The following is a 14,925-nucleotide window of genomic DNA, read 5'->3' as shown; positions in this document are numbered from 1 at the left end:
GCGTGTGTTATATGACACTAAAGGAGACGACCGAGTGTGTATTATATGACGCTAAAGGAGACGACCTAGCGTGTTATATGACACTAAAGGAGACGACCGAGTGTGTGTTATATGACGCTAAAGGAAATTACGTTTATTTAATGGGAATCTAACCAGTTGTCTAACTCTTGCTTTTGAGCAAACTAACTCTGACATCCCTAGCTTCTATATTACAAAAAACATGACATTAAAAGACATGAATGAATGTATATGTAATTATATATACAGTATATATAACAACAGTATAAATCAAATTTGAGATTTGTGTCAATCGTGAAGAAAAAAGGGAAAAAAGTATATTTTCATAGACTCCATTAAGGTCAGAGCTGTTGATTTAATTTATTGCCAGCTTGTTTTTCCCACATTAATTTTAAAATATCTCACAGGAAAACTGCAATGTGGGCATTTTCATATAATAATTGAATTCATTTTTGAATTCAGCATTTGCTGGGTTGCAGAGGATAGTGGGACAAGTCTATGTGAAATGCAAGTATATTATCAGAAGCAATAATTAGAATCCATGTTTTGCTTGTATTTAACTGCAGGAAAAGCTGAGACATCCACTTATAACTTAATTTAAAAAAATAGCCATTGCCAGTGCAACACTATTTGCAGGGAGACAGTCATCTGCAGGGCAGCATGGGAGAGCTGGGCTTCCCTGGAAACATTTGTGAAATTTCGGGGTGTTGGCAGGAATCTGTTTCTGCCTGTCCATCTTTTGCATTTAAATTCCTCTGTATCTTCCTTGTCATGGATCATGCATTTGATTAGGCTGTCATTGATTTATGATTCATGCATGAGGGGGATTCATCACCAGTTCACTTTATGAAGATAGCGGTGTGCATGCGATCCTTCCCATTACCATTAAAGCATTTAATCCAATCAAGTAACATTTTATTCAATTAAGTGTTATTTATAGTATCATTCATAGTGTGAAATAACACCACGCTCTGTAATTTACAGAGACCCAACAACCCCCCCCCCCCCAAAAGCAAGCATTTGGTTCAACGATGGCGGGGAAACCTCGGACAGAACCTGGCTCTTGGTGGTTGATGGGTTAGGGGGAGAGAGAGAGAGAGAGAGAGAGAGAGTCCTTTTTATTAGTGGATGATAAGAGCACGGCATGGCTAGCATCTAAATTTGTATTATCCTGCCACAATACAAGGCAAAAACGTTATCATACTGTACTTATATCATAAGTATCCTTTTTACCTGTATTAATATTATTATTTTGTCAGATGTATTTAATCCTTGCTGTTGTTTATATAAGTTTGTTCAATGCTTTGGCAACACATATGGACTTTTTTTTCATGCCAATAAAGCAACAGGAAATTGAAAATTACAAATTGAAAATTGAGTGAGAGAAAGAGAGGGAGAGAGAGAGAGACTTATGTGATATATAATATAATTATTATAAAAGTAGTTATAGCAGTGGGTTCAATGGAATGACATGATGAACTGTGACAATTATAGTTAAGATGCAGTAAAGATAATAGAACTATGACTAATATTAATAACAGTAGTGGCGCAGCAGGGCGTAACCGGGTCGTAGAGCAGGACCACGGCAGCAGCTGCCACCATATAATCACAGTTGTTACATCGGGAGGGAGATACAAATCGTTAGATTAATTTGTAGTGTCTTTATTGAATTTGACCTAACCCAGTGTTTCTGTCTCTCACAGATGCAGATCTACATGTACAACTCAGATGACTTTGACAGCCTCAGTGCAGCTCTGACGGAGAAGAGGATCATTGCCGCCATGGCTGTTTTTTTTCAGGTAGGAATTGATATGTCCCCATAGCCTGTTTGTGTTTGTGCGTGTGTACTTTTATGGTTTCAGCTTAATACGGTTTTCAAAAAAGAAAACCAAAATATTAAGATCTACATCTGCTCCGTGAGTCCACATGACCTAGATTTTGGCTGTTAGATAATGTCACATAATAGTCACAAAGTGTAAATAAACTCTGACCCAAAAACAAACCGATAATGACAGAAGTTAAATTTGGCGGAGAACTCCGATTCCGTAAACAGTGACGTACAACACACATACTGGCCTGTTCCTTATTTTTTTCTATGAGATGGATCTTACCCCCTGTGTGAACTCCATGGAGGCTTGACTGACAATGAGTGAAGACATAATGACATTCACTATTTAGGGATGAGTTGTTCCTTTTTCAACCTTGCGATTGGCTCACAAGTATTCAGGGTTTGATTGAGCACAAACAAAATTGATCAAACCATATGGCTGAGGGATGCTTATCAAACTTGAGTGAAAAAAGACAACATTTCTAAGCTAAAATTAAGCATTTAATTAACATTTTGTTTTAAAGTTAAAACTAGATACACCACATTAACAGAAACTACTCCACTCAGTACTACTACTACTTCTTCCTATTATTTTTCTCAGAGTGGCGCGTGAAGCCGCCTACACGATCAGAGTTAAAACACAGAGGCAAAGCACAGCGCAGGTATACGTCATCATTGCTTCTGGCTGAAACTACGCTTTAAAAAGGTCTTGCGAGTTGTCTCCGCCCCTCTCCCCATAGGAAACTAATGGCACAGCCAGTGGAGAGCAGTTTCTACGCAAATCATGTGCAGGCGGCTTAAGTATCAGCTGGAAAAACCTGTTTTTTGATGTGATCAAGTTTTAAATTTATTTTAATACAGTAACCATACAAAAATACAAACAGTTACAAACAATACACTTGGACACAGGAATAGGACATAGGATGACATGAGAACGCGTCCCAGGGCGAAAAACAGATAGAGGGAAAACGGGAGAGAGGGAGTCAGACCAACATATGCAGAAACAGACACACACAAACACACACATACTGTAAATAGACACACACACACAGACTAACACAAGACAAGAGACCAAACATCTGTGCAAGTTAGAGGCCTGGACCAGCCCGGACCTCACAGAGTCAGCATGGCTCCGCCACATGTTCGGAGTCTTTTCCAGGGCTCCATGTATGCGCCCGATGGAGAGTTCCATATTTATCACATCCAAATAGGAAAGGGTCCAGGTGGCCATACACAGGTCCATACACAGGTCCTGGTTTGATTTTGGCTTGTAATTATTTTCTTTGCAGCTGTAAGTCCAGAAAACAAAACATGTTTTTGAGTCCCAGAAAGGCTGACAGGTCATTCAGAATCAAGACATTGACAGTAACACACACAGTAACATTAATCAAGGTGAAAATTTTGGATGCAAAACTGTTCCTGAACTGACCAACAGGAGAGCACCTCTAGACCATGTGAAGATATCTACCTCAAGCTTTCATTGGGCAGAAAGCGCATAAAGGGCTGTTAATTATTTTCATGTGGTGCATTTTCATGGGGGTTAGATATGTCCTATGAGTGAAACTGGAGTGAATCTGCTGATGGTCTGGATTGTGTGATACTTCTGGAATGTTAGACCATACATAATGTCAATCAAGATCAACACTCAGGCCTGGGTAATCACGTACCCAGATCCTCTCTATAGGAAGGGCAGAGCGGCCAGAAATCACTAACAACTGATAAAGCCTGGATACCATGTCGCAGTCTTTAGGCTGCCCAGTAAATAACTTCCAAATAGGATAGATGGACAAAGGCCTCTGCCAAGGAACACAGTATGCCTTAAGAGCAGACCTTAACTGAATGTAAACAAAAAAAGATGATGTGTTCTGCAAGTCAGAAAAAGAAAATAAGCCAACATCACTAAAAATGTATTTTAGACAACAAACTCCCCTATGTTCCCATTGTGGGGCTGTTATCGGCCTCCCACCAATCAGGAGTGCTGTATTATTGGATAATGGAGGAAAGGTGTGCCAGTTACAAGCTATATGACAGTAAGTTTCAGCTAATCTCCAAGTTTTGATAAAATGAGAGATAATGTGGCCAAAGCGTAGCTGGCACTGTTTGTTAGAAACATTTGCAAAAAGAACGTCCTGGAGTGACCAAGGCTCTTTCATAGCATTTTCTTCAGCACCCTGAAAGTAATAGCACTGTCTTGTTTTATGAATTAGAAATTCAGAATATAGTTTATTTCCTTCTTGACTAATGGTCGTTCTAAAGCAATTTGGTCCGTAACATTAGTTGGTAACAATGAGTCTAATCTGGTTAATTTGGCTTCAAGATTTTGCAGTTGAAGTGACTTAGCGTATATTAGAGCAGAATAGTATGGTATTGCTCCTAATAAAACCCTTTATAGCATCCCACAGTGTTCTGGGGTCTTTTACAGAGCCGACATTAATGTCTGCACATATCTGGAATTCTGCTATAGACTGCATGATGTAAGAATATTAGCGCCATCTAACAGCACGCTGACACAGACTGAGCAATAAACTCCCCTGAGGTCGGAGAGTGCCACTCGGGGGAACACTGCGTTATCAATTGAATGCAATCATTTTGGGGACGCAAAAAGAAAATCTATAGATGTATGTCTGCCTGAGAAAAAGGAATAATCCATACAGGTGGGATTAAGCGCACGCCATATATAATAAAATAAAAGATGTGTTCTAAATGAAGACAGACATGGAACTTTAACTTGCTACTGCCTTTCACTTTTTTAAAGGTTCCATGACATGGTGCTCTTTGGATGCTTTTATATAGACCTTAGTGGTCCCCTAATACTGTATCTGAATTCTCTTTTATATAGACCTTAGTGGTCCCCTAATACTGTATCTGAATTCTCTTTTATATAGACCTTAGTGGTCCCCTAATACTGTATCTGAAGTCTCTTTTATATAGACCTTAGTGGTCCCCTAATACTGTATCTGAAGTCTCTTTTATATAGACCTTAGTGGTCCCCTAATACTGTATCTGAAGTCTCTTTTATATAGACCTTAGTGGTCCCCTAATACTGTATCTGAAGTCTCTTTTATATAGACCAGTGGTCCCCTAATACTGTATCTGAAGTCTCTTTTATATAGACCTTAGTGGTCCCCTAATACTGTATCTGAAGTCTCTTTTATATAGACCTTAATGGTCCCCTAATACTGTATCTGAAGTCTCTTTTATATATACCTTAGTGGTCCCCTAATACTGTATCTGAAGTCTATTTTATATAGACCTTAATAGTCCCCTAATACTGTATCTGAAGTCTCTAATCTTCAGAGTCGCAGGATACGTCAAGAAAGAATCCAAACCACTGTCCTGCGTTGAATCCATGACTTGGTAGAAGGCTTGGCGACGCTTGAACGTAAAGTTGCTGTAATCTATGGAAAAACAAATCTTTCTTCTGACAGTGGCCTTGGACCTCCATGCAGCCTGGATAAAAGCCTGTCTGGTTGAGTAGCAAAGTACATAAAAAATCTGTGTACAGGTAGCGGTGTTGTTCATCTCTGGGCGGCCACTGTAGACTTGGTGGGCTCTCATAATGTCAATCTGAACATCAGGTCTGAAAGCCATTCAGGGAGAGAACGTGTGCAGTATCCAATAGCGTTAGAGTCTTTTAATCCCTCCTGGAGCCTGACAATGCAAATTTTGCATCTTTGGTTTTTATCTTCTAAGTCTGCTAACTTTGCCTCCATCTCCTGCAGAATATGACCATTGCTGTCAGTTTACTGTAGTTTTTAGAGTGTTCCCGTCAGTTTTCAAGCCAAGGCTTGCAGTCTGAGATGCTAGTTGGTCATGAATAGCAGGTAGGTTTACCATGTTTTCTTCTCCCACCTGTTAAATCTGAGCAAAGCACGGCTCCAAGTAGCTCATCTGCTCTAAAGCAGAGCCTCTGTAATGGCGTCCGTATCGCTGCATTGTGGCGTACTCCTGCATGCCATTCTGCGTTAAGCAATTCTGAAGAGCACACAGTGGTAAATTATCATAGTTAGAACCATAAAACACTATTAGTTGCCAAGTTTGTGCTGGGAGCTATTCTCTAAACTGCCATCTTCGTCCAGGCAATCACGTGACCCTCAGCTGTAAAACCTGTTGGTCAGGATCAAAGTCACTAATTAAGTCCTCTCAGGCCTGTCGAGTGGAGCTGCGGGGGGACTGGGATCATTGTCAGCTCTTTCACTCTCAATTGTCATGAATAAAAGGTTCATTTGAGGCCATCGATTACCTAAGTGGGCTTTTACGTGGACCATTAACCCCCAAGTTAATATTTCCTCCTCTCACTTCATTCAATCTTCCTCCATGTCTTTCTTCTCTCTGTCACTCCCTTGTGTATAGCCTGTCTTGTGCAGACAAATATGTAAAGACAGCTCTCTCTTTCTTCTAGTTCTTCTTTATCTTTCTCAACACAGTTCATACAAGCAACCGCTGTAAGCGATGTTATAATTGAGTCTGTGGCTTTCATCAGTTACACTCTACGTCTGTAATGTTCCATACCGTTTCCCCCTCACACCTAATTCATATTGTCTGTCCATAATAGTCATCCCTGTCAATGTAACAGTAATTCTCTCTAAAATAATAACCAGTGATTATTTACAATTTATTTTTTAATTATGAAATGTATGCTTGGTCTCCTGATGATGTTTCCATGTGGCAGCATGTAAAGGTTAATAAGTGTAGGAAACTGAACCCTGAGGAACACCACATTTCATTCTGTGAATTTAAGATGAACACGCATCTAATCTAACAAAAATCTGTTCAATTGTTAAAAGATTTGAACCGATTAAAAGAAGCTTACCCGACTGTTACTTCTACCTAAAAGAATCCAGTGATGTACTATATCAAGACATGTACTAAACATTTTTTTTTTGACATGTCATAAGCATATAACAAGAGATAATACTTTTTTATTTAGTTTTTTATGTTGAAAGAAATGCTGATAAGATCTCTTAAACGAGTGTTCACGCTGTCTCAAATGTTAACCTGAGCATGTTGTTGAAGGAAAGGTCCGTGGGGTCAACTGAAGGGATAATTATCTGGAGGACCATGTGTTGGCAAAAAAAAAAAAATGAATAGGCATTTTGAAGGGAAAAATGTGCACTTAGGACAAAACAGACGAGATGAGTAGGCAGATGGAGAAATTGCTTACCTCGAAGCAGCTTGATGAAAATGGCAGAAAAAGCCTAATCGATTTTAAAAAGCAGCCACACATGCTACCTTTACTGACAGATGACTCATGTTGTTCTGAAATATGTGACTCATTCTATGGGTTTTGTTAAGTACACCACCCTTCTGATTTATGATATGGCAGTATGGACACATTTCCTATGCACCCAATTATAGTGTGCAGTTGAAGCTCTCAAGCTCAAAGATTGATTTGAACCTGTGCTCTCCATAATTTTGCTACCACAGACGGACCCCGACAGGTTATGCTGGTGTGTTTTTTTCTATGCAAAATGTTTTGCTCAATTTCAGGTTCATAATTGTATTTAAAGGTTGGACAAGAATGGGTTTTCATGGTTTAGTTGTCTAGAAGCTCCATTTTCTTACTGCATATTGCTGAAACTCCTCTTTTCACCCTGTGTGTTTAGGTTTCTGTTTCAGCTACAGAGTGAGACATCTCACTTCTGTTCCATCTTTGTTGGGAGTTGCACATGCGCAGTAGCTAGGTAAGGACTACTAGCCAGTCAGAAGTAGAATATAAAGGCGTGCCCTAACAGTACCTAGTTAAGGACTACTAGCCAGTCAGAAGAAGAGTATAAGGGGTGCCTTGACAGTGCCTTGGTAAGGACTACTAGCCAGTCAGAAGCAGAGTATGAGGGCGTACCCTGACAGTACCTAGGTAAGGACTACTAGCCAGTCAGAAGCAGAGTATGAGGGCGTGCTACGCTAGAAGCTAGGCGAGCAGTGTGTTTCTGCAGCTGTGTGTCGTAGCTACTGTGTCATGTATTTAATAATCAGCACACAAGATGGCAAAAGTACTCACTTCCCGTACTTAAGTAGAATTACAGCTAAATACTCTGGTAAAAGTGGAAGTACTGATTTAACTTCTTTACTCAAGTAAAAGTAACAAAGTGCAGGCTTGGAAATTTACTTAAAGTATAAAAGTAAAATTAGCCGTAAATGTTACCAGAGTTGATACATTGAGAAACATTAGTGGCAATGGAAAAAGATCATTACCTACATTGTAAATGGATGTCTGCCAGTAGGCCCAAAACATCCCATATATGATTATGATGATTGGGAGAGAGACTGGGACTCAAGGTTTATAAGATTCTCACTGGGCAGCAAGATATGAATTCAGTTGTGATTCTGTGAGAATTCACAGATCCAGTTTCTCTTTTTTTTTCTTCCCCTTAAGATTTAAAGGAATCTTACAGTATGTGTTTGCTCAAATATGGCTTTTGGAAAAAAAATGAAGGATAAAATATGAATTACTAAACAGACAGTATTTAAGAAGTTACGCAGCACATTGGCCAGGAGTCATTCCTGATGCCTACTATCTCAAACATCTCTCTCACATAAAGCCGAGGATGATTGAGAATGTCTTGCTGCTTGTCTGCTGAATCTCTGGGATCTCTGCTTTCTTCATTTTCAATCATGTTCCCATCTATACTACTATGTGCTAACGTTAGCGCCCTCAAGCTGCACTCATTTGCCACAAATTAATTCAGAATGCCCAGAGTCCCATCCAATCAGATTGAATATGGTATTGATGACGCAAACAATAATAACGGTAACTCCTGCGAAATGATTTGAAACTTGTTAGTGAGGACTAGATTAGGATTGTATTTAAAGCTGAGACTGGTGTCCAACTTGGCCCCAACTTGTTGATGCTTTAACACAATCAAGCAATGAGCAACCCAGCTAACAGGTGAAAAACACAAACAACAAAATCTCTAGCTAACTTCTCCTCCGACGGGACAGCTAGTCCCTCTTTATTTTCTCTTACTTTCTTGTCTGTGTGGCGCGCGCCAGCTTGCTGTGTGAGGCGCGTGTTCGTGCAATTTTCCGTCATGACGACCTCTTTTACAAAACTAAAGTAACGAGCCAATTTTGTATGTAAGGAGTAGAAAGTACCGATATTTGTGTTAAAATGTAAGGAGCAAAAGTAAAAAGTTGGCACACAAATAAATAGTAAAGTAAAAAATATCAGAAAAATTGACTTAAGTACAATACCAAAGCGTTTATTCCCATCTCGGATCATCACACTGATGTTACAGGACACATTGGGCCCCATCATCTCGGCAGAGCTCGGGAATCGCCCTTTTAAATGACCTGGCATTGCAATGCACTGCACTGAGGCGTTTAAATGAAATAGATAGCTCTCATTGGCCTTTTATTTGCCTATTTACACGGCTGCATGCCTCCACTGTGTTTTCCACGCACTCAGCTAGACAGCAACATGCAAAAACGAGGCCCAGCTGAGATGTAAATCACACAGAATATCCACTCTGCTTTTTACTTTTTATTTCTTACGTTAACGGGAGAATCCCGCTGGGTCTCATTTCACATGATTTTGGGGCATCTGTAGCTCAATTTAATATTAAAGTGCGAGGCATCGGAGGGAGAAGAAGTAAGAAACAGACTGAAGAGAGGGAAGGAAAAGCTTTCGTGGACTTGACTTAAGTTCCTTCAATGGCAGTCATCCATTCTGCAGGGCCTATTTAGACTAGGACAAGGAGCAGAAAAAAGTAAAGTAATGAAGTAAATCTAAAGACATTTCAAAACAGCCTCGTTCTGATGACTTTGCTTGCTGTCTTGGAAAAGGGGATGAAAGAGGAAGCAATGGAATGCTATGCAAGCACCATTTTATGTACAGCTGTACATATACTTGTGACATATGTTGAAGCGCCACAAAGTCCATGGCTGTGTCCTAAATCACTAACTCATTCACAGCCACAAAGTACTTTGTATTCATATACGAGAAAACAGCATGTGAGGGTGAGCAGGAGAGACAAAGAATACTGGCATTTTTGTAATTATTTGTAGATAAATGATTTGTGAGGATTTAAAGAAGTTTACCAGCACTGTGCTTTACATTTCCGTCAAACTCAGATCAATTCCGTTTTGTTGTGAGTGCAGCTTTATTTTACAATACTTTCAAAATGAGACAACAAGCATGAGCATGTCAAATGCCATGGTGTTCCAAAACAAAAGGAGCACAAGCCAAACTTGGCCCTCGGGCCCCGAAGTGGATGGCCTTGTAAAAGGGTATAATACATCTCAATATACATTTGGACAGCACTACCAAATGGTGAACTACCTATACGGTAGACTATACAGCGAGTAGTAAGTGATTATGGATCGCTTACCACTGCCAGCATTGATATAATAATAGGCTAAAGCACAAGTGTAATTATGGTAAGATCTCGGTCCTGACTGATGGGGAAGTGATATCGATAAGCGTTGTGATTTACACATTTACTGCGTAGGCTATTTTTTTGCCAGCTTTCCTTCCTGTTTTAGAAAGCAGCGACTGTTTTTTTTTAGGCTGTAAAACCATGTCTGTGTTCTTCATTTTTATGTAGAATTATAGTTTGTTCTTCTTATGTGAAAGGCTCTGGTAGATGTTTGCGATTGGTCTCGCTGTGCAAACACCGCCTCTGTATGTAGACGTGCACGTCGCTGGATTGGGGAACCCTGGGTTGATTGAACTAGGTGATAACCCCCGCCGGGACACAGCTTATGCAGGACCGCGGTTGATAGGTTAGGCCGGGGAATGGAAATAAATCCAGGGCATGTTGATCTTGCTCCGTAGAACAGGCCCCAGGAGTTTATCCATGTAACCATGACAACAGAGCTGCCCTTACCCAAACCCAAGTTAACATCTTTCCCTGAACCTAACCAAGTAGTTGTTTTGTCTAAACCTAATCAAACCTTAACAAGAGCGCTGTTGCATCATAAACCGATTTATTTTTCAATATTGTGTAATTGTTTTGGAAGGCACTGAGAAATGATGTGGAGCATCACATCAGATAAGGCCTCTACGTGCACTTTTAAAACAGACAACATATTTTGGTTGTATTGTACTATATTACATTTTTAGTTACTTACTTTTTTACTGCATACTTCTAATATCTGATTTGCTGCTCTGATTCCTGAAAGTAGTCAACGCAAATAATAAGACACCAAGTTATACATATTCTGCTGTTGGTTCACATATGCTGCACATTATCGTATCATGGAAACTAGAGATGTTCCGATACCGATTACAGTATTAGTAATGCCTCCAATACTGCCTAAACCGCGGGGATAGGGAAGTACCGGAGTTTATAAACAGATCAGATACCACATAATAAAGCCCTAATGAAAATCTACGTCAAAGTAGTAGTAGTTTATATGTGTAGGAATAGGTGTTTATCCTTTTCTGATATAACTGTCTGTCATACTGGATAATAAAAGAAAGTTCTGTGGCATTCATTGTTTGTTTGTTCATGTTTCACAAAGAATGTAGCCTGAGCCAGGCCATAGAACAAAGATAGAAATCAGATCACATCCATACAGGGATAGTAGTATACAGATGTTATAACATGATAAAATGTATGACACACTGGTATCGGATCAGTACTCGGTATTGACTGATACGCAAGTTCAGGTATCAGAATCGGTGTGGGGAAGCAAAAAATGGTATTGGACCATCTCTAATTGAAACCACTAGCACTACATGAATCTAGTACTGAAATACAGTCAAAATAAATAAATAAATGAAATAAAGCTGAATAGTCCTGGATGCTTCCATTCCTAGGCAACCTTGAGGATCTTTTGAATTGGTTCCATGCTTGGGGGGGGGGGGGGTGTTCTTCCCATTAAAGGTAGCAGTGTCAAAGGGAAGGCACTCAGCAGGAGTAAGAACAGCATGATGAAAGGTATGGTTTGAAGACATGCGGGACCACAGACCACAGACCACTTCATTCTGCTCCTAATCCAATACCCCCCAATGATGGTAATTAGGCAGAATTTCCCGGCACTGCTAACCACCACTGAGCTGCTTCCAATTCTGCACAGTGCACACTACTTGAGGAAACATTAGCCTCAGCAGGTTTTAGCCAAAGAGAATTCATTACATGTCATTTGCCGTCAGTCTTTTTTTTGTTCCCCATGGATTTCAGAAGATATCTCATTTATGATGTTTAAATCGACACCGTTTTTGTTCTACATGCTGACGGGGTGATGAAAGGCAATGTTCCTGTCCCTGCCCTGCATGTCCGCTGCCCTACTTATTACACACCATCGCTGAGACCACTGACACTGTCATCGCTCTCCTCCATCTCACCCAAAAAACATGTTCCCTTCATACTGATTTTCAATTTGATCATTTTCATGTGCAGAACAACAAGGGCACTGAAACAGAATTGGGTCCATGTCTGAAACATTATAATGCTTTAAGGGAGACAAAAGGGCTTTTGAATAGCTTAGGGATGTCTAACCTTATGTGGCGAATGTGTGTATTCTATTTCGGGAGAAGTCTAAAGAAAGCCTCTCTCATCGCTTCTATTCTATCATAAACTGCATCATTGTTTACCTGACTGTGTGAACCAACCTTGAACCAACCCTCTGTTGCTCTCTGGAGTTTCTTTCATGTCTTTCTTTTCACCATCAACATGAATGGAACCATTGTTTGGGTGTATATCCTTTTATTAAACCTATACAACATTGTGAACTGAAGCCTGCTTCATGTTGTGGGTATGATTACAGTATGCCAACAATCCCACATAATGGAACAAGAAGAAGTGCAACATCATTTCATCAAATGGTGTCTGTGACATATATGATATTTATCTCCAGGGTGCACTTGAAAAGTAAAATGCACTGACAGCTATTGCAATGTTGCATATCATTCAGAAGTAATGCATCGCTTCACATTTTCAGTCAATCTGCGTACACTTCTCATCTTTAAAACCCATCAAAACCAACAACTTTAAGAGTCTCTCTCACACAATGATCGCATCATCAGCTAGCTTATCAGCGTCACAGATGAAAGTTGCTCATGTGAACACACATGCTGTTTAATATGAATAAGATGTGATTAACTGGTTAACTCAGTGATGTTACACAAGATTACAACGCGGTGTTATCATTCTAATTCTAAGAAACACCAGATGGCCCAGTCTCTTGTAGCCCAGATCTAAGAATATCCAGAAGGCCTGAACTCATCTTGTCTAAATCCTCTCTATGAGAGAAGACTCACTTTCCTTTGGTCTACACCTACTGAGTGGTCTCAATTTAGTGTGTGAATTACTAGGAGGCCTAAACTCTTTGATTGTCTGACTGACATAAGCATAGCACTGAGCAAGTTATATAAGCAAACATGCTGGCTTTACACATGACTATACAAGGATGTTCTTGAATCGTTCAACTCTAATTCAGAGAATAGCTTTAAGTCCAGCAATGATTGATTGATCCCATCACATTCTCACTCCCATGGCGGTAAAAAGCAACGTAGGTCAGGTGCCTTTTGGATTTGCTACTGACGCAAAAGTCTTCTATATGGTCTCAGTCACACGCAGTGGAGCTTTTAACCAATTTAAACTTGATCAGGACTCTTGGACTCTTTTTGACGCTCTGGGTCGGGACTGATCTGGCATCATTCATGACTGACATGTGGCACAAGAACCGAACAGGTTTAGGAAAAGATGGTGGGTGAGGTTACAAAATGCTTGTTTCAGTGACACAAGAACGGGACATGAAACCCAGTCTCCTGGCTGAAAGTCCTGTGTTGTTTGACCCATCCACTTCCCCAAACATACCTACGCATGCAGATTTTACCCATTTTATACTACACGCTACTGTTCTTGCTCCTAATACTACTTCCACATACCTCCATACACAAAAGGGGGATTTTTGCATCAGTATCTGGCGCTGAAAGCCACTGACCAAGCGGGACAAATCATTATTTGACGAGTTGGGAATGCTTGTTGATCCAATCTCCTGGAGTCTTGATTTAAGAATGGCCAGTCTTTTGTAGCCTAGGTTAAAGAATAGCAAGACATGATAGTACCATTTAGACTTGTCTAATAATGGCAAGAAGATCACTTTCCTTTAATCTGGACCTAGCAATGGCTGGAAGCACCAATCTATTTTGAGTCTAGAGATCCACTAAAGAAAGAAACAAAAGGCCCCCTGTGTCTGAATCTAAGAATGTCAAAAAGCCCATTATGTCTAAGTCTAGAACTAAGGAATGACCACAACAACCACAATATCTACATTTAATGACCATAAGTCTAGTCTGTTGTGTTGCTGTAGCAATAATAAGAAGACTGTTTTCCTTTTGCCTGTAAGAGCGACATGAAGGCCAGCTCTCCTTTTGTCAGTTCTAAAACTAAAAGGCAAAGAACAGTAAAACTTTGTTTGAGTTCCTTGGCGGACCTACTCTGTGTTTTCCACCAACTACTCACCAATTGGTCATGGATGGAAGTAGTAGTCTATATCAATTACTTTTCATTTCCAGGATTGTTCATGTACCACAGAAAATTCTGCCAGATGTCCGTTCCTTCCTCTGTCTTTGTGTTGGCGTTCTAACCTCTGGTGGATTTCTGAGGACTATGGTTAACTGCTCCTCTGATCTCTGCAGGGTAAATCCAGACAGTGAAGGAAAAGTTATGCAAGCTAAACCTTCTACTAGGCATTGTTTTAAAGAAATGCCAATAAACCAGAGCATGTTTTTCTCCCATCCAAAAATGCCAAGTGGACTAGCCAGACCTTCTTGTTCAGCACTGTGGAGGAAGGTCTGGCAATGAGAGGAGATGTAATTAGTAACTCTGCACACCAATGTGTCTTCATTGAAAGAAGTCTAACCATTACATCCATTACACCATTGATATATCAGCAGTTAGTGCTGCCAAAGGGGGGATGTGTTGAGTCTCTTTAAGACATAGATGAAGGTGAAGGAAGTCAAAAGAGAGATACATAGTGAGGGATCTTGGATGGATGACAGTGGGAGGAAGGGACAGGCGATGAGAGAGAAAGAAAAGTTGCTAAGGAGAGAAATATGACGACACGTCACATTGTACCACCGTTCCTTTTTTTCTGACTTGTCACTGCAGTGGCCTGTCCCTGGAGAG

At 40.2% G+C, this 14,925-nt stretch overlaps 1 protein-coding gene and 1 long non-coding RNA gene across 3 annotated transcripts in view; one reads left to right on the top strand and one right to left on the bottom strand.

Annotated features, from left to right (window-relative positions):
* Positions 1-14,925, top strand: part of LOC117943172 (receptor-type tyrosine-protein phosphatase gamma-like) — a 455,813-nt gene that overhangs the window by 317,682 nt on the left and 123,206 nt on the right. For both annotated transcript variants that reach the window (XM_034869129.1, XM_034869128.1), the window contains exon 5: positions 1,722-1,817. In XM_034869129.1, coding sequence (XP_034725020.1) covers positions 1,722-1,817 — 96 coding nt within the window. The remainder of the gene's footprint in view (positions 1-1,721; positions 1,818-14,925) is intronic.
* The window catches only part of LOC117943202, a 57,499-nt gene that overhangs the window by 537 nt on the left and 42,037 nt on the right, over positions 1-14,925 (bottom strand). The window lies entirely within an intron of this gene.

The sequence above is a fragment of the Etheostoma cragini genome, chromosome 4 (genome assembly GCF_013103735.1).
Source record: "Etheostoma cragini isolate CJK2018 chromosome 4, CSU_Ecrag_1.0, whole genome shotgun sequence".
In the NCBI taxonomy this organism is placed as follows: Eukaryota; Metazoa; Chordata; class Actinopteri; order Perciformes; family Percidae; genus Etheostoma; species Etheostoma cragini.
This window is presented reverse-complemented; position numbering and strand designations above follow the sequence as displayed.